This window comes from Episyrphus balteatus, chromosome 4 (genome assembly GCF_945859705.1).
Source record: "Episyrphus balteatus chromosome 4, idEpiBalt1.1, whole genome shotgun sequence".
Classification (NCBI taxonomy): Eukaryota; Metazoa; Arthropoda; class Insecta; order Diptera; family Syrphidae; genus Episyrphus; species Episyrphus balteatus.
The window spans coordinates 12,523,269-12,545,491 of NC_079137.1; the positions used below are offsets into that span (position 1 = coordinate 12,523,269).

The 22,223-nt window shown below is 30.4% G+C and overlaps 2 protein-coding genes across 8 annotated transcripts in view; one reads left to right on the forward strand and one right to left on the reverse strand.

Moving 5' to 3' along the window:
* Positions 1–11,709, forward strand: part of LOC129917835 (phosphorylase b kinase gamma catalytic chain, skeletal muscle/heart isoform) — a 40,298-nt gene extending 28,589 nt beyond the window's left edge. For 2 of the 5 annotated variants that reach the window (XM_055998009.1, XM_055998012.1), the window contains 10 exons: positions 423–601; positions 774–906; positions 967–1,118; positions 1,182–1,272; positions 1,346–1,482; positions 2,886–2,983; positions 3,461–3,544; positions 6,564–6,731; positions 11,320–11,478; positions 11,544–11,709. In XM_055998009.1, coding sequence (XP_055853984.1) covers positions 423–601; positions 774–906; positions 967–1,118; positions 1,182–1,272; positions 1,346–1,482; positions 2,886–2,983; positions 3,461–3,544; positions 6,564–6,731; positions 11,320–11,478; positions 11,544–11,678 — 1,336 coding nt within the window. In that variant the 3' untranslated portion in view covers positions 11,679–11,709. The remainder of the gene's footprint in view (positions 1–422; positions 602–773; positions 907–966; positions 1,119–1,181; positions 1,273–1,345; positions 1,483–2,885; positions 2,984–3,460; positions 3,545–6,563; positions 6,732–11,319; positions 11,479–11,543) is intronic. The other 3 variants (XM_055998010.1, XM_055998011.1, XM_055998013.1) reach the window with 3 other exon arrangements.
* Positions 11,710–12,682: 973 nt separating this feature from the next.
* Positions 12,683–21,741, reverse strand: LOC129919052 (protein GUCD1). Of its 3 annotated transcripts, XM_055999862.1 has the most exons (5): positions 21,670–21,730; positions 21,544–21,607; positions 20,974–21,478; positions 20,670–20,791; positions 12,685–12,983 (listed from the first exon to the last, which is right to left on the reverse strand). In XM_055999862.1, exons 2-5 carry the CDS (start codon positions 21,548–21,550, stop codon positions 12,895–12,897), a joined length of 723 nt encoding a protein of 240 aa, XP_055855837.1. In that variant the 5' UTR covers positions 21,551–21,607; positions 21,670–21,730; the 3' UTR covers positions 12,685–12,894. The 3 variants fall into 3 exon arrangements, with proteins under 3 accessions (XP_055855836.1, XP_055855837.1, XP_055855835.1); XM_055999861.1 differs by having other exon boundaries at positions 12,683–12,983; positions 20,670–20,758; positions 21,544–21,741; XM_055999860.1 differs by having other exon boundaries at positions 21,544–21,739.
* Between the last annotated feature and the right edge of the window lie 482 nt (positions 21,742–22,223).

Below are 22,223 nucleotides of genomic sequence, written 5' to 3' on the forward strand. Positions count from 1 at the left end.
CCTGATAGCCACTTTCACCTAACCTGACCTAATCAGATATGATTACAGGCCTTAAAGAACATTAGGGTCATCACTGAGATCAATTTATTGGTCAAAGTCTGCTTCAAGTAATCTCATTCATACAAAATCTCCAATCTAAAAACCAAACTGTTCCACTGTTCGACCCGTCTCGTTGCACAAAGTTTATTGCCTTTTTTTGCAACACAGTTTCTATATAAAATAAAAAAAACCTTATCTATTGCCCCTGAGTTCAAATACAAAGTTCAATAAAAAATCAAATGGGTTGGTACCAAAATAAGTCATTTTATCACGTTTTCAATTTGACCCAACACAAATTGACTTGATATTAATATTTGTTTACAACTTGAGAATATTAAAATCTAATATTTTATTAATGTTCTTTTTATTTTTATTGTTTTCAGAGGTATCAGTTCAACAGTGCGAAGATGTATTGAAAAAGAAACTGGCAAAGAGTTTGCTGCAAAAATCATTGATCTAGGTGGTGCAACAGAAGCTGGTGAATCAAATCCCTTGCACATGTTAGAAGCCACTAGGCAAGAAATATCCATATTAAGACAAGTTATGGGACATCCATATATAAGTAAGTTTGAATGGTTTATTAAATTTTGGGCATATAATTCTGAAAAAAGCTTTCAAGGTTTCCAAGAGTTAAAATCTTAAGAACACCATTTTTGTTCAAATGGATTCACCTTTAAAGACCCCAACAATGTATTGATCTCTTAATCCAATGACTTCTTTATTTTTAATTTCAGTTGATTTACAAGATGTTTTCGAATCGGATGCATTCGTATTTTTAGTATTTGAACTCTGTCCAAAAGGTGAGCTCTTCGATTACTTAACAACAGTTGTAACGCTATCAGAAAAAAAGACTAGAACCATTATGAGGTAAGATTCAAATAAGTTTAATTACATTTTCATAAATAAATTTAAATTATTTGTTTACAGACAAATCTTCGAAGGAGTCGAATACATACATGGTAAAAATATTGTCCATAGAGACTTAAAGCCAGAAAATATTCTGCTGGACGAGAATCATAGTGTGAAAATCACAGATTTTGGCTTTGCTCGTCAACTGAAAGAAGGCGAAAAATTAAACGGTTAGAAAGTAAACTATTTTTTCCAAAAAAAGAGGAGAGAAAAAATTTGTTTATTTTTTACAGATCTATGCGGTACTCCGGGCTATTTGGCACCAGAGACGCTTAGATGTAATATGTTCGAAGGATCGCCTGGCTATTCACAAGAAGTTGATATGTACGATTTGGAATATATTTTGTGTAAAAATTTATATTAATTGGAATTTATTTTATTTTTATTTTGAATATAGTTGGGCGTGTGGTGTTATTATGTTTACCCTGCTTGTTGGATGTCCTCCTTTTTGGCATAGAAAACAAATGGTAATGCTGCGCAATATCATGGAGGGAAAATATAGCTTTACATCGCCTGAATGGGCGGACATATCAGGTAAGAAAATGATTTTATTTTCTAAAGTACAAAAAGATTGAAAGGCAAGTTTTATCATAAGTCAAGAACCTTTCGTTGGGATTTGAAGACGTACATAATAATTGTTGTTTTTTTCTATTTAAGTAGATTTTTCTATTTATGAATCTCTCCATGGCGACCGTTTTACGATTAGTAAAAATTGGTTTGTCCAATGAATGATTCTCTTAGGATGAGTTTCTTATTAAAAGCTTAGGTTTCGATCGCCGGTCAATTTGTCAGCCACGAATTTGAATCGGGTAAGGAGTGGCATATTTTTAAGTAAATTGTAATGTTTCATTACAAGCTTACTTAATTTTAAATAATGCCTCTAGAATTATGTGCACCATCGATGTACACTAGACCTTAAATTACATATAAATGAACAATAAATCGATTATTTTAAATTAGCACAGCAGTAAAAACAGCAAGTATATGTTATTAAATTATCAGAATCACAATCAATCACTCTTACAATTACTAGAAGAATCATTTTATCAAAACGACCGGATCCGGAAAGTAAATCCGTAAAGATAACGGTCTACGGCTCTTTCCGATACCACAGGATCAGTATGATTAAGCTCTTCCATAGGATTTCATTGCAGGGTGAAGATTCAACAGATGGCAAAAGTGTTTTTTTTTTTATGGAAAAACGCACAGTGATAAATTTTGTAAACACGATGTTAAGTGGATGTATACATCTGTTTCGTAAGAGGACCAAACTCAACACAGTACAAACATTAGGAGAATAGAAGCCGCATAATTGAAGAATTATGCGTCTTGGTCGGATGAATTACTGCTTATTTCCTGCAGTATTTCCATTCATACAGCTTTAGACTTCTTGTCTGTAGTGGTAGTTTAAAATTTTGTAGGACATTCGAATTTACCCCTGGGTCTTTTCACTTCTACGAAATCGATGTTGGGAATATGAATTTTCATTGCTGCAATATATAAATACTCATTGTTGATAGTGGGCTATCCGAATTTCGGCTAATCCTAAATTTACATTTTCCGGAATACATTATTCCGGAAAATGTAAATTTATTTTGTGATAATTAAAACAAAATAAAATAAAAAAGATTCTTTCTTGAGCCGAACCGTGTAATTCCCACTTTTTCCCTAATATCTCAATATTTGGAAGAGTAAAAATTACAGTATTTTTTCTGGAAGATTATCAAAATGTCTTCCTCTTTTCTTTATTTTAAATTCAGTAAATTCCAGACAAATCTAAATCGTCATAATTTGAAAAATAATATTTTTTTAAATGGTCGTTCTCATAATATAACAATAGTTCTTCTAAACCAGAATATAGTTCGTCGATGAATTTCTGTTTCCCTTCTATCCGACCATTTGTTCTAATCAAAATTTATATTAATTGTAATTTACAGAAGATCCAAAGGACCTCATAAGAAAGTGTCTAGTCGTCGATCCATCACAAAGGATCACAGTCAAGGAAGTATTAAGACATCCATTCTTCAACCAAATCGTAAGTATTCGTTTGTCCTTCCTTGCACTTCAACACTTTATTATTCGTTTGTTAGTTAGTCTTCGAGTTAGAAAAAAAAACATTTATTTTTTCACAAAACCTAATTCTTTCTTATTTTCTCTTTTGTTATCTATTTTCTATTCTATTTGAAAGAGATCAAATTATTATTTAATTATTTTGTTCATTTGCATAGATTGCTTTTTTAATTAGAGTTTAGATTCGTATTTAAATTTATCATTTTTATATAAAAAACATCGACAAATTCAAACTTAGGACAATTTAATTTTACAACTAAGTTCATAATATTTTCTTTATTTCATTCGTTTTTTTACTTATTTTCTTATCTTCTATTTTTCTATTATTATTTTTTATATGACGATCTACAAAAACAAAACAAAAAAAAAATCGATATAAAAAACAAATCACTCTTAAAAATATAATAAAATAAAATATAAAATGAAAAAAATCAAATGTTAGCTATTTGAACAAGATATCGATGGAATTAAACGCAGCCTCTCATACAAGTCTAGGAGAATGAGTCGTATCACGGAAATTGCACTGGTAACGATCCGTTTCTGGACAAAACACTGTTTCGATATTAAAAGACGAGTGATTGTTTTCTCATTTTTCTCTTACTCATTTTTAATAATTTTTTACTTCAAATCATTTTTCATTGAGTTTTTTTTTTCTCTATTGGTCTCTCTTTTGAATAATAAATTTGTGTTTATTAAAAGTTTTGTTTTACAAAACTCATATTATGGTCAAACGTGATCGTTTTTGTTTCGTCTTTTGGTTTTTACTGTAGATGCGTTTATTGCTTTGTTTTTTTTTTTTTTTTTAATTATTATTAATTATTTATTTTTGTTTTCAAAACTAACCCAAAAATGTTTCGTTTTATTTTCTGTTTTTGAAACATTCACAAACAATTTAACAAAATTAAAAAAAAAAGAACGAAATTGAAACAAATCATAAATATCTGAGGGGATTAACGCTTGCATGTGTTTGACTTAAAGTTAATCGACTGCATGATAAGTTAAATTTAAGTATTTTATTTATAAATATTTATTCAATCCTTTTTTGCTATAAGCATGATGTTATATTTATATATATAGTGACCAATTATAAATAATTTTTTAGCAGTTTTTTGAAATTTTATCAACAAAAGAAGATTATTTTCTAGGCCATATTTTATTTAGAGAAAATAGTACTGAAACTGATTTGTAAAAACTCTTCTGAGTACATATGTACGTCTTTTTGATTTTGCATAACAAATCACAACACAAAATTTGCAAAGTCTGTCGTGAACGCTTACAATTTTACATTTTTGAGATAGCGGATCTAAAATGTTAAAGATTTTTTTTTTTGTTGTTTAGTTGATCTGCAAACACCAATCATAAACAAATCACTTCCAGACATTTAATTCGTTGCTACAGAGGTCTTGGCACCCGAAAACATTATTTCCCGTTTATTGTTTAATAATGTATGTCTCCTTGGTATAAAACAAAAGTTGTGAGGCAGCAACAATTATTAGATATACCTTATTAGACGGCAATAAAAAAGATGTAGGTACATAATTTTTTTTCTCACATTTAAATTTGTTTGTGGAGCTTAATAAAGTTCAATAAACTAGTACATAAAAATATTTTATTACCAAAATATATGAGTTCAAGAACAGTCAAATTGTTATAAATCGGAAAAATTAATTAGAATTTTCAAAAATACTCCTGCCAAGTAATGATTTTGATAATATAGTAGAAATGTCTTAAAAAAAAAGAATTATCTTTCGAATCTTTAATAAATTTCAGGTGGAAATTTCTTTAAACATACAAGAAATCAAATCGATGACCACTTGAATGACAATATATTATGCATAGATAATATTTTGTTTACCAATAAAAACTAAAAAAAAAGCTTTAAATGATAGACGGTTCTTTTTCTATATTTTTAGAATATTTTTACATATCTTATCAATGCATACGAAAAGCATTCACTGACATAACATTTGGCTATTGTTTGTCTATAACTTATTCATTCTTCGAATTTATGAGCTTCATAAAATTAATTTTCCCATTTTTGTAGACTTTTTTTTGATCATATAAAATTTGAATTCATCAAAAGATTTTATAGTACGCTGATAATAAGAAGTACTGATACTACAAAACCCGTGCTTTATTTTTCTTGTGATCCAGATCAGATCATTGTATTTATAAGCGTTACAATAACAAAGCGAAATCCTGCTTTTATTGTAAAGCAAATAAACACAATAATCTGATCTGGATAACGATGAAAAAATTAAAATTATATATTAATAAGATAAAATCTGACGTCAGAAGTTGTATTTTGGACCAAAGGAGCTAAACGACAAAAAATAAAAAGACTCAATAATGAATCTAATAAAGATAAAAAAGGAACGCTTTTATAAAATATAGTAATTAATGTAGTACAGGGTGGCGCACCATTTGTGTTACAATAAAAATTCAAATATTTTTTTTTTCGATTTATTTCATTTATTTGTATTTTTGTTAGATTAAAAATTTAAAAAAAAAAAAAACTAATTGTTTTTTAAGATGATAGATCGCAAGACCGATAGACCTGATCAGAAAATTGGTTATTGCGCCCTGAAAAGTTAAAAATTTAGATTATTATTACTGTTTTAATGGACTGCTTCAATTTAGTCAAATTCCTGGGTTTCGTTATAAACATCTCCTGATTGACAACCCTATTACAAAATTGTCTGATGCAATCAGGTCAGGTGACCTGTAGAGCTAGCGAAAGATGTAGTTCCTAGAAATTATTTTGTTTGAGAGTTTATGCTGGGGCTCTTTAATTTTTAAGGAAAATTGCACGAACAGGCAAATCGTTAGGGTTTAACTTGCTTTTAATTTAAACTTAGGAATACAGGAAAAAGTTTAAGTCATCATGAACTATCCGTTGTAGTGACCGATAAGTTTCGAGTCGAAAAGCTGGGATTTGTCTTTATATTCGATGTTACAACCGCGATTGTATCCTGAACCCGAACATTGGGATTTCGATGGTATGGTCTTCCTGCGATACTTACAAATTCGGCTAACATGTTTATCAGGCTTATAACGTTCCATCTACTCGTAGGAGTACCGCTTAAATTCCTTTTGGACGGAAATGATGGACTGCAAAACATATCACCAACTTATATTTAAAACCCCTTTAGTAACTAATATTAATTAATTAGTAAAATACAAAAATAGGACAAAACTAAAGTTTTAAAATGTTGTATCAATTTATGTTATAAATTTAAGAACTATTGAGGTATCTATGATATAAGGAACAAATGTAGTCTTAAAAATATTTGAACTTAAAAAAAGGGAAACACTTCATTTGCCAATCACTATTCTTTTAAATTCTATATATTTTCTTTTCTTTCTCTGGAGTTTATTTGGTATACCTTTTTCTTTACTTTATTTGGTCTCTTTAAACTGCTACTTTAGGCTACCCCAAACAAAATTGAAAAAATGACCCCACCACACTCAGCACATTATACTTAATTTTTTTTGTTTTCACCCAAAATTTCATCCATATCCATAAACAAAATTTTGCTTTTTAGATCTCAAAACCTGAGCCCTCAATTGGACATCCTACTAGTTACGAGCAGTTAAAAGAGCAGAGTATACAAAATGGAAATTACACTCTTAAATTGTATATCACCAAAAAGCATTATGATAATCTTATAGGTGAAGAATCACCAGCGTCAAATCAAATTCAGAGTACACAGGCAGGTTTTTTTTTTTTTTGTTTATTAATCTTAAATAAAAAACATTTTTCTTTAATTTATTTACATACACATAAATTTTCTTAATGCACAAATTGCATAACTTCTCTACATTTATTTATCTATCTCTTTGCAAAGTAATATCTTACTGCACATAACTTTTCTTATTAAAAAAAAAAATTCATTTGCATAGCAGAAAATACTCTTGAATCATTGCGAATGTAAAATTTAAGATTTATTTTTTCAAATATCGCTTTTATCATACTTTTAATGCTTTCAACGCTTGCTATTATAGATCAAAATTGTTATTGTAGAGTTAAATAATAGATGTATTGTAAATATATTATTATTTAAAAATTAAAATTAATTAGGTAAAGAAAATTAAATACTTATATATCATTCAAAGAGGAATAGTGTTTAGTGTTAAACAGCAAATACGTTTAAGATAAAAAAGTATTATTAACGTATAAAATGACTAAAGTAAAATACATTTTAAGCTATTACTATTGACTTTAAAGTTTTTTCATCGAATGTGTATACTGACGTACTAAGCAAAAAGGGCGTATGAGCCAAAAACCAAAATTGAGTTAAGGGTATATATGACATCCTGAAACAATGCATCATTTATATGTTAACTAAAAACATCGCATTTCCAATTCCAAGTGGCTCAAAATAGTCAATGAAGATGAGCACAACGATTTCACTCCGCTGTATACCCTAATAGAAAATTACATTTTTTTCCAACACTGGGAATTAAAAAAAAAAAACATTTTTTACGCATTTGGGAAGCTTGAATATTATATTATTATTGTGTAAAATAAAATGTATATATTTCCCCGCAACGTACTTGAAAGATACATGTACTATAAATGAATGACTATGTGCTATGACTTTAAAAATTTTCCTCCAAAGCTTGGATTCCCTGAGAGAAACAAAATTCCTCGAGAGAAACAAAATTCCCCTGGAGATTCAGGATAGGGCCCATTACTTAAAAAGTTCTAATTCTAGCTGCTAAATAATAGTTTCTTTTGTAAATAAAAACTATGCTGTAGCTATACATACTTATATTGAAAATTGAACGTATGTTTTCCAAAACTTGTGATTTTGGAACCAAATTAGGCTCTTAAATATATTAAAGATTGGATAACATGCCAATCTACTTGTTTCTTATTTGCATGCTTTTTTAATTATAATAAATTTTTTGTTTTTAATTTTAGCACCTGCACTTACTGTGTACAAAAAAACATGTTAAACCTTCACTAAATCATTCGCTTAATATGCAAAGTTGCACTATTGATGGGATTTTAATTTAGACACGTAGGTGAATACAAAAATAAAGGGTTATCCATTTTGCGCTTGAACAAAAGACTAAATACGTTCTGAAGACTATACGTTAGCTCAGTAGCCTTAACTATTTTGAGAAGTTCATTTAAAGTTTTCAAAATAATTTCCATATACCTCGGAATACTTTGCCCAATAATTTTCAATCATTCTTTTGGATAAAAGAAATTTCAATTTCAATTTTACATATCTTTACTTCGAGCCCAACTTTGAGTTAAAAGCATAATGGTTTTTAAAGACCCTTTAGCATCTGCTATATTTCTTATGTTCCTTCCACTTGACCCACTTTAACAAATTTGACTCCAAAATGCAAATTTTTTTACGGAACAATATTTTGAAACCCCTCGTACACTAATAAATCGATATCGATTCTTTCCTTAAAGTTAATCAACTTACTATGAATTTCCTTTAAATAGTCTTGTTCAAGCAAGAAATAGATAGCCCTTTGAAACGTTTCATATAAAAAACGACTTTAGTTCAAAGAAATTCATCACGGCTTTAAAAACAAAGCGAGAAGACCAAAATTATTTTTACTTTGAACGAAAGTCTCAAAAATATGTTTACAAAGTCTTTATTAGTCTACTTTTAAATTTTAACCCCTCATCGAATTAGTAGAATTCCTTCTTTTTTTTATTTTGTGGGACTGGCAACGCAACTAAAACCGATCATTACCAATTACCAACAACAAGAACAAAATTTCCAAAAGTTAAATTCTGTCAACAAGAATATTAAATTTTAACTAAAAAAAAAACTAATTGGAGATCCTTTTTGAATTTTTCTTTGCTACCATTTGACAGTTATCTAACTTCAATGCTGCTATTGATCGAGTTACTAGTTGCTGTTTTGGGAAGTCCTTTGTGAGTATACATTAATGTAAACAAAACAAAAACAACAACAAAAAGACGTATTTTGTAGTCAAAAAATAAAAATTGTATTTAAACAAAATTTGTATAGCCTTATTCTGCTATATGACGGGAATCATCCTTTTGTACATACTTAATTATGAGGAACATTAAACTTAAATTCTATTTTAAATTGAAATAAGATTTTTTAACAGGGAAATCTAATTTTAGTACAGTCAAACAAGACAATTTAGGGGCTAAAAACGAACATTTGAACAAATTCAAATTTATTTTCTCTCAAGCCTAAGGCGAGAAAAAAATACTATTACCTATTTCCTCTTATTGCATAGCCTCTTAAACAATTTATTTTTAACTTGCACACATCGTTATATTTTACTTCCTAAAGTTCGGAGAAAAAAATTATATGGAAAAGGCCTAAGAAGATAGAGGGCGGCAGTATTCATAGCTTCTTTTCTTTATTTGTTTACCTTTCAAAAAATTTTTTCTATTTGTGGTAAGGAATCCATTTACTATACTCCTCCCAATCTTTAACACCAATTACAACCCTTAGATCAATAATTTCTTTAATCTAAATATATTTCACTTGCAACAAATATATTTTTAGTAATTATAAGCAAAAGCATAAAAAAATAACTCGTTTTGAAACAAAATAGCTCATTTTGAAACTGAAGTGAAGCCTTCCATAAAAATCTGTTTGCTAGATATAGTCATATATAATTAATTTTAGCCAAACCCTTGGTTGACCTGTTGGTCATCAATCGATTTGGTTATTCTTTCTTCACGCTCTATATTTTCACCACTTTTTCTGTCCTCTTTGTACACTATACTGATCGCCATTGGCATATATGCATACAAAATAATGACTACTTTTTCTAAAGCCTAGTAACCAGATTGAGATAAATTTTAGCACATAAAATCTCTCAAAAATTTAGCCGAGCTCAAATTAAAATAAGAATTGCAGCCAAGTTGTGCAAAGTTGCTGCTTAAAAACACAACAGTTTCCAACAGTAAATTTTTTATCTAAAACAATTTAATGCACAAACAAAGTGAAGAAAACCGGAGATAAAACTGCCAGCTCAAATTTAGCTCAAGGCTTTAGGAATACATAAGATAAGTACAAACTATTTTTGATCTGCACAAAATGTGGATAGAAAAAGTTCATAATTTACAATTTTTCAAGTAAAAACATACTTCTTTTAATGCATATCATTAATTATCATAAAATTTGCTAAACACTTCGCTTTCCTTCATTTTGATACCTAGCAAGTCTTAATATTTCAAGGCCTCTAGGACAAGAAAACATAGATAAAAAGAAGGATAGTAAAAGTTAAGCTGCTTCAATCTTTAACATACTGGTCAGCAAATTCTTTCTTTCTTAAATCACGTAAATATTGATCAATTTCACAAGTTATGAAATATCTCCAGGAACGAAAGTCTATTCTTAACCAGCGGTATTATTCACAGTAATATTTTCGTCCTGTCTACGCCTCTCTTCCTTATTTTTTATTAATTATATGTTTTTCGAGATTTCTAGTTCACTTGAGTAATTTGGTGATGGTGCAGATCCTTGAGTGCGTCAAAATTACATTTTTGGGAACTTTGTCGCCTTCTATGTATCTTCTTTTGAAATAACTACAAAGACTTATTAGAAATCCAATATGTTAGTATTTGTTGTCCTATACTTTTCGATATTTGCCTAGCTTGACTGTACTATTATACAATTTTAAATAAAAAATGACTTACTTAGAAATTAACCTCAAACAAGAAATGTGAGCGAATTTCTATGCCCAATTATCAAAAAAAAAAAAAAAACAAATTACTTCGATCAATTTAAGCACTATAACCAATATTATTCGATTCTCAGTTATAGCAGAATTAGGATTGGTATACTACAAACCTCATAATGCTTTGCCTTTGCTCTATTCCCCTATTTACTTGAACCTCCACCGCCTGGTTACTATATTTATGCCGCCGCTACAAACTCTCAGATAGATACTTTTAACGAAATAAACCTAACAGAATGCGATACTACTTTTAATAAACAAAGAATTAATGATATATTGGTGCATTTTTATTTTAATATTAATTTTAGTATTCAATTGTTTAAACTTTTATTTTTAAAACTAATATACATTTTTTTCAGAAATTTGATAAGAGAAGTTTTATGTTTTTGCTTTAGCATGCCTTTATTGAATTTTCTTTTATTTTTATTTTTGATTCGTGTTCTGTTTTCACATGTTTTCTGTTTTCTTTTTTTTTTCTGTTCATTTAACTGTCTAAAAAAAATTTAAAAAAAAGGGCAACAAATTAACTCTTTTTGTATTTTTAAGTATTTTGAAAAATTTGTCTAAATTTTTTCTATTTTTTTATTCTGTTTATGAATATAGCTCCGAAAACAGAGTCGATTCAATGCTAAAAAGAAATTCCAGTATGCAATACTGTGTGTCCGTGCAATGATAAGGATACGAAGGCTTCGTTATACCTCTGAACCATTATGCGTCGATGATGCTATAAGAGATCCATATAGAGTGAAAGTGCTCAGAAAGGTAAGTTCAAATATATACAAAGTTAGTGGACTTCATTTAATTTATTTTTTCAATTCTCTCTACAGGTAATTGATGGATGCGCTTTCCGAGTATATGGACATTGGGTCAAGAAGGGCGAAGGTCAAAATCGGGCCGCCCTATTTGAGAACACACCACGCACAGAACTTCATGCACTATACATAAACAATCTTAGTCGATAGGAGTAAATTAAATTCAGTTAAAAAAAAAAAACGAACAAAATTAAAGTGTACTACTGTTGTCACTACTTCTTACTCTAGTACTCACATGTTACTATTATTTAATAATAATTTTATTGAATTGACAATTTTAGTTTTTATTTATAATGTCATAAGTTTAGTCTTAATAATTATTATAAATTTGTTTTTAAATTAAAAAAAAAAAAATGTTTATATCACAAAGTTCATTAAAATCAACCCAAAAAACTAAGTTGAAATGAATACAAAAAAAAAAAAAAATGTTATTAATGATGTAATAAATTAAGAGAAAGTATTTACAAAAAAAATACCTTATTATTAATTGTTTTTTGGATTTTTTTTTTGTATAGAAAAAAAGCACAGCTTTATAGCAATGAGCAATATAAATAACATAGAAAAATACGTACTTTGTGAAGTGATTAAATTATTGTTGAAAAAATAAAAAAATACCAGGATTTTAGATTCCTAATACTTAAAAAAAACGAATCAGAAATTTCATAAAAATCTGTCTTTGAATAAAAATTAAAAAAAAAAACACATTTGATTGCTATTTTTTTCAATTTTTAAGTTTTTTCGTATACTTTTACTTGTTTCCAACCGTAATATTAATTTTTGTTTATCTCAGAACTATTCATAGCTGAAAACTAAAAGCTTCTTAGACGTTTGGTTGGTGAGTTTTATCGCAATCGAAATATTTTTTTTAAACTTTTTTTACATTCGGAAGCAGATAAGGGCCTCGAACCAAGTTTTGGTTTACATATATGTATGAGCTCACAATGAATAGGCCTATCTATTTAGGTGAAAAAATTACAAATTTATTTTTTTAAAGATTTTCGACAAAAATCCACGTTAACTCCTTGCCTAAAATAATTTTCTTATTAATAGACTCTCAATAGTCCCCTGATGTTTTCAAATTACGTCTTCCAGAATAAAATGCCAAATTTGATAAAGTAAACACTGTTTAAAGCTGTTTTTGAATAATTAAAATATTTTATTTATTTTTTAATTTTGCATAAATATTTTGTAAAGTGTGCTCTCTCTTCTAAATGCAATAAGTCTAAAAGTAAACATATTTTTTTATCACTAAATGGAACGTAAACATTATAAATCTGTTGCTGCTATCACAATACGTTTTTTCTTAAAAATAAAAATCGAAAACATAATAAAAATGCTGACCCTTGAGTGTTGGTAAGGTTGCAATTTAACGATTAAAAATAAGTATAACATCTTCATCTGTACCAAAAGCAGTTCTAGCTTTGTCCATTGAATCAATTGAACTTGTACAAACATCTAAGAAGAAATGAAAAAAAAAAACACAGATTAAACCAAAGTATAGAATAAGTAGGTATATGAAAAAAAATTTAAATCCTAAGCGGGCTTTAGGGCTTTTTTTGAATCTCAAGTTCTTCGTCGACGTTCTTCTTTAGGACTTTATAAGTTGGATTTTTTTTTAAGATCTAATAAATACAAAAAATCTAATATACTTACAATATCTATTTAAGTTTTAAGAGTTTTCTTAAAATAGTTTTGGTTGGTTTTGGATACTTTTTTTAAATTTTCAATATTTCTAAATTTAAAAAATTCAAAGTGTTGAAAATGACATTTCAAACTTTCGAAATTTCAAAATATAAAAAAAATGTATTTTATTATTTGGTAAGAAAATCAAAATTTTTTTATCAAATCTTGCCCATAGAATCAAATTGGACAAAATTTTTTAACCCAAAATGATTCTTGTAACAAATTGTGTTATTTACTATAAATGTTGCTAATCTGATCTTCTAGTAACAGTATTGTCGGTACCTAAAATATGTAGCATTTCAAGTAAAACTCTTTTATTATAGTTATAGTGTGTTTCAGTCTGCAAAATATCTACCTTATTGAAGTCTAGTTTATGTCCTTCATTGTTATACAATGGAAAGCTAAAGCTGCTTTTTGTGAATACCTATCCATTATTTATATCTAATCTTTGACCACCTATACATATACTATTCTTTAGCTTTTGCATTGAAGTTCCTACATAAACTGAACAACAATTGTTTGTTTCATCTACTAAACATTTTATTTTATAGTATAGACAATATTTGATTTTTCAGTTTTTATTATTTTTCCCTTTAAGTTTGAAAGTAATGAAGTTCTTAAAATAAATACTGATTTAAAAGCAATTCTTACATTTTTTTAATTCTTTATAGGAGCATTTTTAATTTAATTTTAATTTTGGAATTCTGGTATGATTTTAAATTTTATTACAAGTTTTTTCATCGAAACTTTACTGGAATTGACTGGATTTACTGGATTGGAATGTTTGAAATTGAAATTGTGTTCATTTAAGAATTGCAAACACACTTTTGAACCACCACTTGCATTAACGAGGTTTATAAAACAATATAAATCGTTCTTGATTACCTGCTTGAAGGCAAAGTGACGGACCCAAAAGTGCATCAGTTATTCTTTGCTGACGATGGAGCCATCATAAGTGAAGACCCGATATCCCTGCAACTAGCACTTGATGTATGGGTGGATGTTCTAGAAGGTAGTGGGTACCGCATAAGCGCGAAAATGACAGAATACCTATGCTGCCCATTTTCTGATCCACACAGGCCTATTCCTGACATTTATTTGAATGGTGTAGTGCTTCCCAAGTGTGAAAAGTTTAAATATCTGGGGTCTATGATAAATAACGAAGGTACTTGTGATGACGATATCAATCATCGCGTAAGCGTAGGGTGGATGAAGTGGCGGGAAAATTCTGCCATCTTCTGTGATCGAAAAATGCCCCCTAAGCTGAAAGGAAGACTCTACACCGCAGTTGTGCGTCCAGCACTCACATACGGTTCACAATGTTGGACAATGTACAAAAAGTATGAGAGTAAGTTAACGGCAGCTGAGATGAAGATGCTTCGTATGACAGCAGGAGTAACAAAGCTTGATAGAATTAGAAGTACGAAGATCCGAGGAAGCCTTCATGTTAAAAACACCTCTCCCAAAAAATTGAACACGACCGACTCAGTTGGTATTGCCATGTTCAAAGGAGAGATCCTGAGAACCCCGTCAAAAAAGCAATATCATACAACGTTCCAACACGAAATAGAAAGAAAGGTAGGCCTAAAAACTCCTGGTACAAGCAAATGCAAAACCACCAGCATTCAGTTGGCCTTAGAAATGGAACAATACAAAACCGGGAGGCTTGCCGCCGATTTCTGAGGTCATGTCTGTTGGTACGTTTCCCTCTGGTGGTATAAATGTTTGTACTAAATCTATGTTGAAAATATTATCTGATGCCCGGGAAGGTTTCAAGGTTTGTTGCATGAATGCGAGAAGTTTGAATTTGGATAAACTTGATTTTGTTAAGTATGTATTTGGTTCCTCGGGAATTGATGTTGTATGCATAACGGAGACATGGTTGAAGCCTGAAATTTCAAACAGTTTGTACCAACTTAATAACTACAAGTTGATTCGTAACGATAGAATCACAGCTACTTCCGGAGGAGGGGTAGCAGTTTATTGTAATGCAGGTCTCAGTACTAAAGTTATCGCCAAATCTGAAAATACTGAAATTGAGTTTCTGATTTTAGAAGTTTCTGATGGTAATATTAAATGTTTACTGGGAGTTGCGTACAATCCAAATAGAAGTTGTTCACCTGAACCTTTGTTTTCAATTCTTCGGGAATTATCGGCAAATTATGAAAACATAATTGTATGTGGAGACTTCAATACAGATTTTTTTCTCTCTGATTCTAGAGCTAATCAACTTAAGGATGAAATTGCAGCAGTTGGTCTATCTGTCGTAAACTCAAATGCTACTCGTTTTGGCCCAAATTCCAACCCAAGTCTTCTTGATTTAATGATTGTGTCAGATTTATCTAATGTTTTTTTATTTGACCAATTATCTCTTGAAGGAGTTTCTGATCATGACTTATTATATTGCGCATACAATATTGACTTCTCGAATAGCTCATCTTCATCTTCGTTTCAATATCGAGACTTTAAATCTATAAATTTTGAAGCGTTGCAAAATGATGCACTTAACTGTCCTTGGACTCTATGTTATAGCCTGCATAATGTAGATGATAAGGTCAATTTCTTTCAAAATGTGCTTCTTGAACTGTATCAACATCATGTTCCATTAAAAACAGTTTTAATAAGAAACAAAAATTGCCCTTGGTTTACATCAGAAGTGCTTAGTTCAATTAAACAACGTCGCAAATTATATTCGAAGTGGAAGCGGCACCCTACAACTGTAAACTGGGAGATTTTCTGTCGCGCTCGGAACCAATCGACTTTTGTAACGCGAAGAGCTAAAAAGAGATATTTTTTCTCAAAACTAAGCCCTGGTCAAACTTCACGCAAGTTTTGGAGTAGTTTGCGTACGTTTGGGATAGGTAGAAAAGAAAAAGTGGATAGCTTTCCACATCCCAACGATCTGAACAGAGCTTTTATATCAAATAATCTGCAGACATTGAACTTTATACCTAATAACTCTTCCCAGTATGAAGATTCCACTGAATTTGATTTTGAAGTCGTATCTGATTATGAATTAGTACTGCACTTTCGTTCTCTTAGTTCCAATGCCGTTGGTGACGATGGGGTTCCGATTCGTTTTGTTAAAATGATACTACCGCAAATAATATCCACATTTTCTCATATCATTAACTTTTGTATCACAACCTCCTCGTTCCCGCAGTGTTGGAAACATGCTAAGGTAATACCTGTGCCTAAGAAAAGTAATCCTTCAACCAGTGCTGATTTCCGTCCCATCAGTATATTGCCTTGCTTATCTAAGATTTTTGAAAAAGTTCTATCAAACCAAATTTCAAACCACATACGACAGCATAACTTATTTTGCCAGGTGCAGTCTGGATTTCGGGCTGAGCACAGCTGCTCTACGGCTATGGTTAAAGTTCTAGATGATATTCGAATTGAATATGATAAGGGTTTCTTAACCCTTCTCTGTTTGCTCGATTTCACAAAAGCCTTTGATCGTGTAAATCATGGTATTCTATGTAAAAAACTTAACTTATATTTTGGTTTTAGTAGAAGATCGGTACGTCTAATTCAAGACTACTTGGAAAACCGGAGTCAAAGAGTGAAAGTTGGTGACACATTTTCTAACTCGATTAATCTGCTTGCTGGAGTTCCTCAGGGTTCGATTTTGGGTCCAATCTTATTCTGTATTTTTATTAACGATCTACCATTAGTGTGCAAAAATGTCATGTTTCATCTCTATGCAGACGATGTCCAAATTTACCTTTCTCGACCGTTTAACCTATTGGAGGACTTATCGTATAGAATGAACGAAGATTTGCAGCGGATCTATGAATGGGCTATTTGCAATGGCCTTACACTAAACCCGGCCAAATCTCAAATAATTGCCATTTCTAGACAGAAATTTGATACAATCGACCTTCCACCTATAATACTGTCGCAACACAAACTTGAGTTCGCGTCAACGGTTACAAGCCTTGGTTTCAAAATAAATTGCTCTCTTTCGGCCAACGACCATATTAACCTCGCTGTTGGCCGTATTTATGGTGCTCTTCGAAAGTTAAATATGTTTGCCGGATTAATGCCAGTCGATACGAAATTGAGAATCAGCAAATCCTTGCTCGTTCCTATAATTGAGTATGCTTCAGTAGTTTACGCCAAGCTTGATTCCCTCGCTTTGCATAAACTGCTTGTTGCTTTTAATAGCATAATTCGCTTCATTTTTGGTTTGCAAAGGTTTGACCATGTTTCGCAATACCATCAATTGGTCCTAGGAAGCAGCTTTCAGCATTTTCTTGATGCTAGATGCTGCATTTTCTTGCATAAAATAATAAACAAAAAAACACCTTCATATTTATATGATAAGTTAAACTTTGCCCAGTCTGCTCGAACCTTGAATATTATTACCCCTTTATGTACATATCTAAATTCATCGAGATTATTTTATGTTTATGCCACCAGGTTATGGAACTCCTTACCATTGCCTTTAAAACAAGTAATAGGAATTTTAGAATTTAAAAAAGCATTGATCAACCATCTTAATTCATCTTAGCACACAAACAGTAGAAAGAATATATTAAATCTTTTTTCTTTTAATTTAAAATTGTATCTTATGTTATTATGTATGTATAAGTAAAAATTAAGCTAAATTTATTAAATTTTCAAGTCCAACTTAAGGTACTATAAAAGACTCAGTCTTATTTGTACACCATTTTGAAAAATAAAATTGAAATTGAAATTGAAAAAAAAAAAAAAAAAACCCGGCGAACCCCACAAGCGGATCACTAGTGTGAAGCAGTAACGTGGGATAGTTATGATCCCCTCGACATCAAGATCATAACAGCGCCGAGAAAAAAGGAAGAAGAAGATAAAACAATATAAATCAGTCCAAGGTGAGTTTATCTTTTTTTCTATCAAATTGACTTTAATAAAACAATATAAATCAGTCTAAGGTGAGTTTATCTTTTTTTCAATCAAATTGACTTTAGTTTAATAGATTTTATTATTTTTTTTATAAAAACAAATTCCTGAAAAGTAAGGATTTCGATTGTTTCACATCTACTCCGTAAATTTTGCATTTGCTCCACTTTTTTTTCAAATTTGCTCCAAAATCTCATGACCAAGGTTCCAACCCTGCCTAGTAGCAATTTTTGTTCAAAAATACCTAATAAAAAATTTGAAATTTCGAAAGTTTAAACCGTCTTTTTCAAGACTTTAAATTTTTTAATTTTGAAATAATGAAAATTAAAAAAAGCATTCAAAACTAACCAAAACCTTAAGAAAACTTATTCAATTTTAAAGTTCAAGTGACCTCAACTCCAAAACGTTTCTCCCAGGTACAACAGTGAGCTCATCAGTTAGATCTGTCGTATTAAAATTCACAGTATATTCATGCTGTGAGTTTAATATAGTGCCGGTAAACATCATACCAATATAAGGCGTCTTAGTAAGGGTACGACAGATCTTACTGATGAGAACACTGTCGTACCTGAGCGAAAGGCTTTGGAGTTGAGGTCAATCGCTCCACTTAAAATAAAAATAACTTTTATTATTTTTTCTTCGTTACTTTAATCGATTTCAAATCAGAATCGACTCAAAATTACTTATATGTACATAGAAAACAAATGTCAAACAAAATTTTCTCGTACAAAATTAATTTTTTTTATTTGATTATTCACTAACACCGATACAAACTTTCAGAATTGAGTGGAAACGATTCAAACTGTTTTATTGGATTTCAGAATGAGTGAATCCTTGAGTGAAACCAATCGAAAACGACATAAGTTTAAGAAAACTGTTAAAATTAAATTTCGTTTTCGATTGGACGTCCAGAAGCGTCCGGAAGCATTCCGAAGCCTTCTGATACCGTTTTATTGGCATGAAAATGACAGCCAGAACGCTTCTCAGAAGAGAAATTCTCTTCTCGATTTCAAATCAGAATCAAATCAAGAAGCACTAATACATTTACACTTACATGTCAAAGAAACACTAAATCATTGTTTTTTTCTGTTTTCCATTCAATTTTTTTTGTTTTCTGCAATTAATTTGTTAATTTAATTTCAAACAAATAAATTATGCTTTTAAAATATTTTCCAAAACGAATTCCCCATTAATTGGTTAAAAATTAAGTAGTGGAATTGAGTGGAAGCGATTCAAACTGTTTTATTGGATTTCAGAATGAGTGAATCCTTGAGTGATTCCAATCGAAAACGACATAAATATATATTGTAATTTGTAAGTATAGGTCGTTTCAAATCAAAAGTCCCATGGAAAATTGAGCAAAAATAAAAAAAAAAACTCATTCGCTTACTGGAAGGAAGCATTTATGAGGCAGCTAAACTTTTTCTAAAATTACGATAAAATAATGAAGAACGGGTCGAATTACGGCATACGTTCGTTAACGAATGGTTGCTATGTGTCCCTATCGTTTTCTAATAACTAAATAGAGACAGAAATAATCAAAACGTTAACGTATGATCGTAATCGTGATCTTCGGCAATGTTATCCCAACAACCTTCAAATGATAAATAATTAAATAATTGTATGGGTGCTTTCATAATTGCATGGTTGCTTTGTTTACATGCGGTCATTTGCGATCAGACTAATGTCAGAAAAACTATTTGCGCATGTATTTTACTTTGAATTTATGAACAATTTTTCTGATTTGGGTCTCTTGTCAAAACTTTGAAGTTTCAATTCAGCCTCTTCTCCAAAATTAACCAATTCTATCCTTTAAGAAAATAAACTTTTTTTTTACATTTCTCTCAATGTTTACAAATTTATTATATCCAAGGAATTCGAGGCTATTTTTGTTATTTTTACTTGAATTTTGAATTTCAAATCAAAATTTTGGTAGAATTGAGAAATGAAGGAAAGCTTTATCATTTTTTACGTCATGTTCCTTCTTTCTTCAAGTTAAAATTCATTGCGCATGGGAATTTTTTCATTTGCACATTTGCGCTGCAAATATTTGCGTTTTACATTTATGAACACCTGACATTTGTCATTTGCATTAATGAAAGCTTTGCATTCGTCAGACTTGCGCAACCATGCATTTATGAAAGCACCCTATGTTTTTTTGTATTGCCCGCGGATATGGAGTGATGCAAGCCCGGGACACTTGCCTCCGCTTTCTGAGGCTAACCCAGTGAATCTCAGACGGATCAATTAATTAAAATAGGGATATAAAGAACTGTTCTTCGTTATTTTATCGTAATTTTAGAAAAAGTTCAGCTGCCTCATAAATGCTTCCTTCCAATAAGCGAATGAGTTTTTTTTATTTTTGCTCAATTTTCCATGGGACTTTTGATTTGAAACGACCTATATTTTTAAGTTGATTTGTCGCAATGAGCCAATAAAACTGAGTTTTTTGTTTATTTGTTCTTAATTTTATTGGAAGGGAGAAACATAAAGCCCGCATAGGATTTAATATTTAAGGAAAAAAAAGTCAAGAAGATAGAAATTATTATTTATATGAAAAAAAAAGATACTTACGTCCATCAGTTGCTTCCGGATTCAAATAGAAAACTTTCTTTCGTGTCAGATCAAATCCACAAAGGACCACATAATGACCGGCATAATGCCTGAGTTTGCCGATTTGATTTAAAAACGAACAACTTTAAGAAAATCAATTTCGCATTTTTTCAGAGCCAAAATGTGTGTGATGAATGTGAGAAATAAAATTGCAAAAAAAAACACTGTCCTTGAATCCTTTGCAAATGTATTACAATAATGAACAAGCACATGACACATACAAAAAAAAAAAGAATAAAAACAAAAACAAAACACAAGAACTTACCCCATTCTTTCGAATGAATCCTTTTTACAAATATCACATCGCAAAAGTGACGCATTCGTTAGAATAATAACCGGACCCCGGTGAGCTAAATGACGGATGATATCTTTGAAGGGCACCGTCCTCTGCTCAACCACAACCCCATGCGATTGAGCATCCTTGAACTTTGCCGTAATTCTCTTCTCATCTTTATCGATTATTTTCGTATAGTAGCTGTGTTGGCTGTAGCTTGGATCGACCCCAATCGTTTTGGTCAGATACAAATGTTGAACATTGAACTTTTGTAAAATGTAACAGAGATCTATTGTCCAAGTGCTATGACCGAAACCTTCTTGTTCGCAGATTTGATCGAAATTCGCTAGAAATTGTTTTCGCGAAGCACTCGATAGAATCATGAGGATACAAGAGAGTCCACAATCCCAGTGGAAACGTTGATGGTAGTGGGTAAGATTGTAATGTTTTTGATCGGGTAGGTCAGTGAAATTTGCAGGAATGTTTGCATTGATTTCTTTACCCAAAATAGGAATTAAATTAATAGATGATTAAAAAATTTATATTTTAGAAATTACTCACCATCCATTGTGTAAGGATATTTATTATTAAATTGTAACGTGACAACACTTCGACAATGGTCCAACTTCACAAGGAGAGTTAGACAAATCAAATGATATTCTATTTCAAAATATAAAGTAAAAATACCTTTAGATTTTTTGATTAATAAAAAAGAAAAAAAAAAACAAAACACCCAACTCAAACAACAACAGAAATTTTTCTTCAGGAGCAAAAAATTTGACATATATCAACTTCCTTATCGACAAGTACATGTAGTGTTACCATACTGAACATTGTGAATAACATTACCGACAGGAAAAGTATAAGGTGTTTAATAATAAGAAGGACCGTTATAATTTAAAATTAAAGTAGCCTAATGTTAATGGTCATGGTCTTAAAATGTAGCTAACAATATACAGATCATTTTTGATTTTTTGTGAAAAAAATTTTTTTGAATCCAACATGGATGCCATGGCCATATGAAAATTTTTGTTTGCATCCAACTTGGATGTAATGGCCTTCCCACTTCGGAGTTAAAATACAAAAAAACAAAAGCAATATTTTTGACAGACAGCTGCCAAAGTATATGTACAGTGGTGCCAAATGTTTGCATGGATTTCAAAAATCTCGATGTCGTTTTTTTGCACAAAATCTATATAGATAAACAAAAAAACACAGCTAAAATTTCGTTTTGCTTTTCG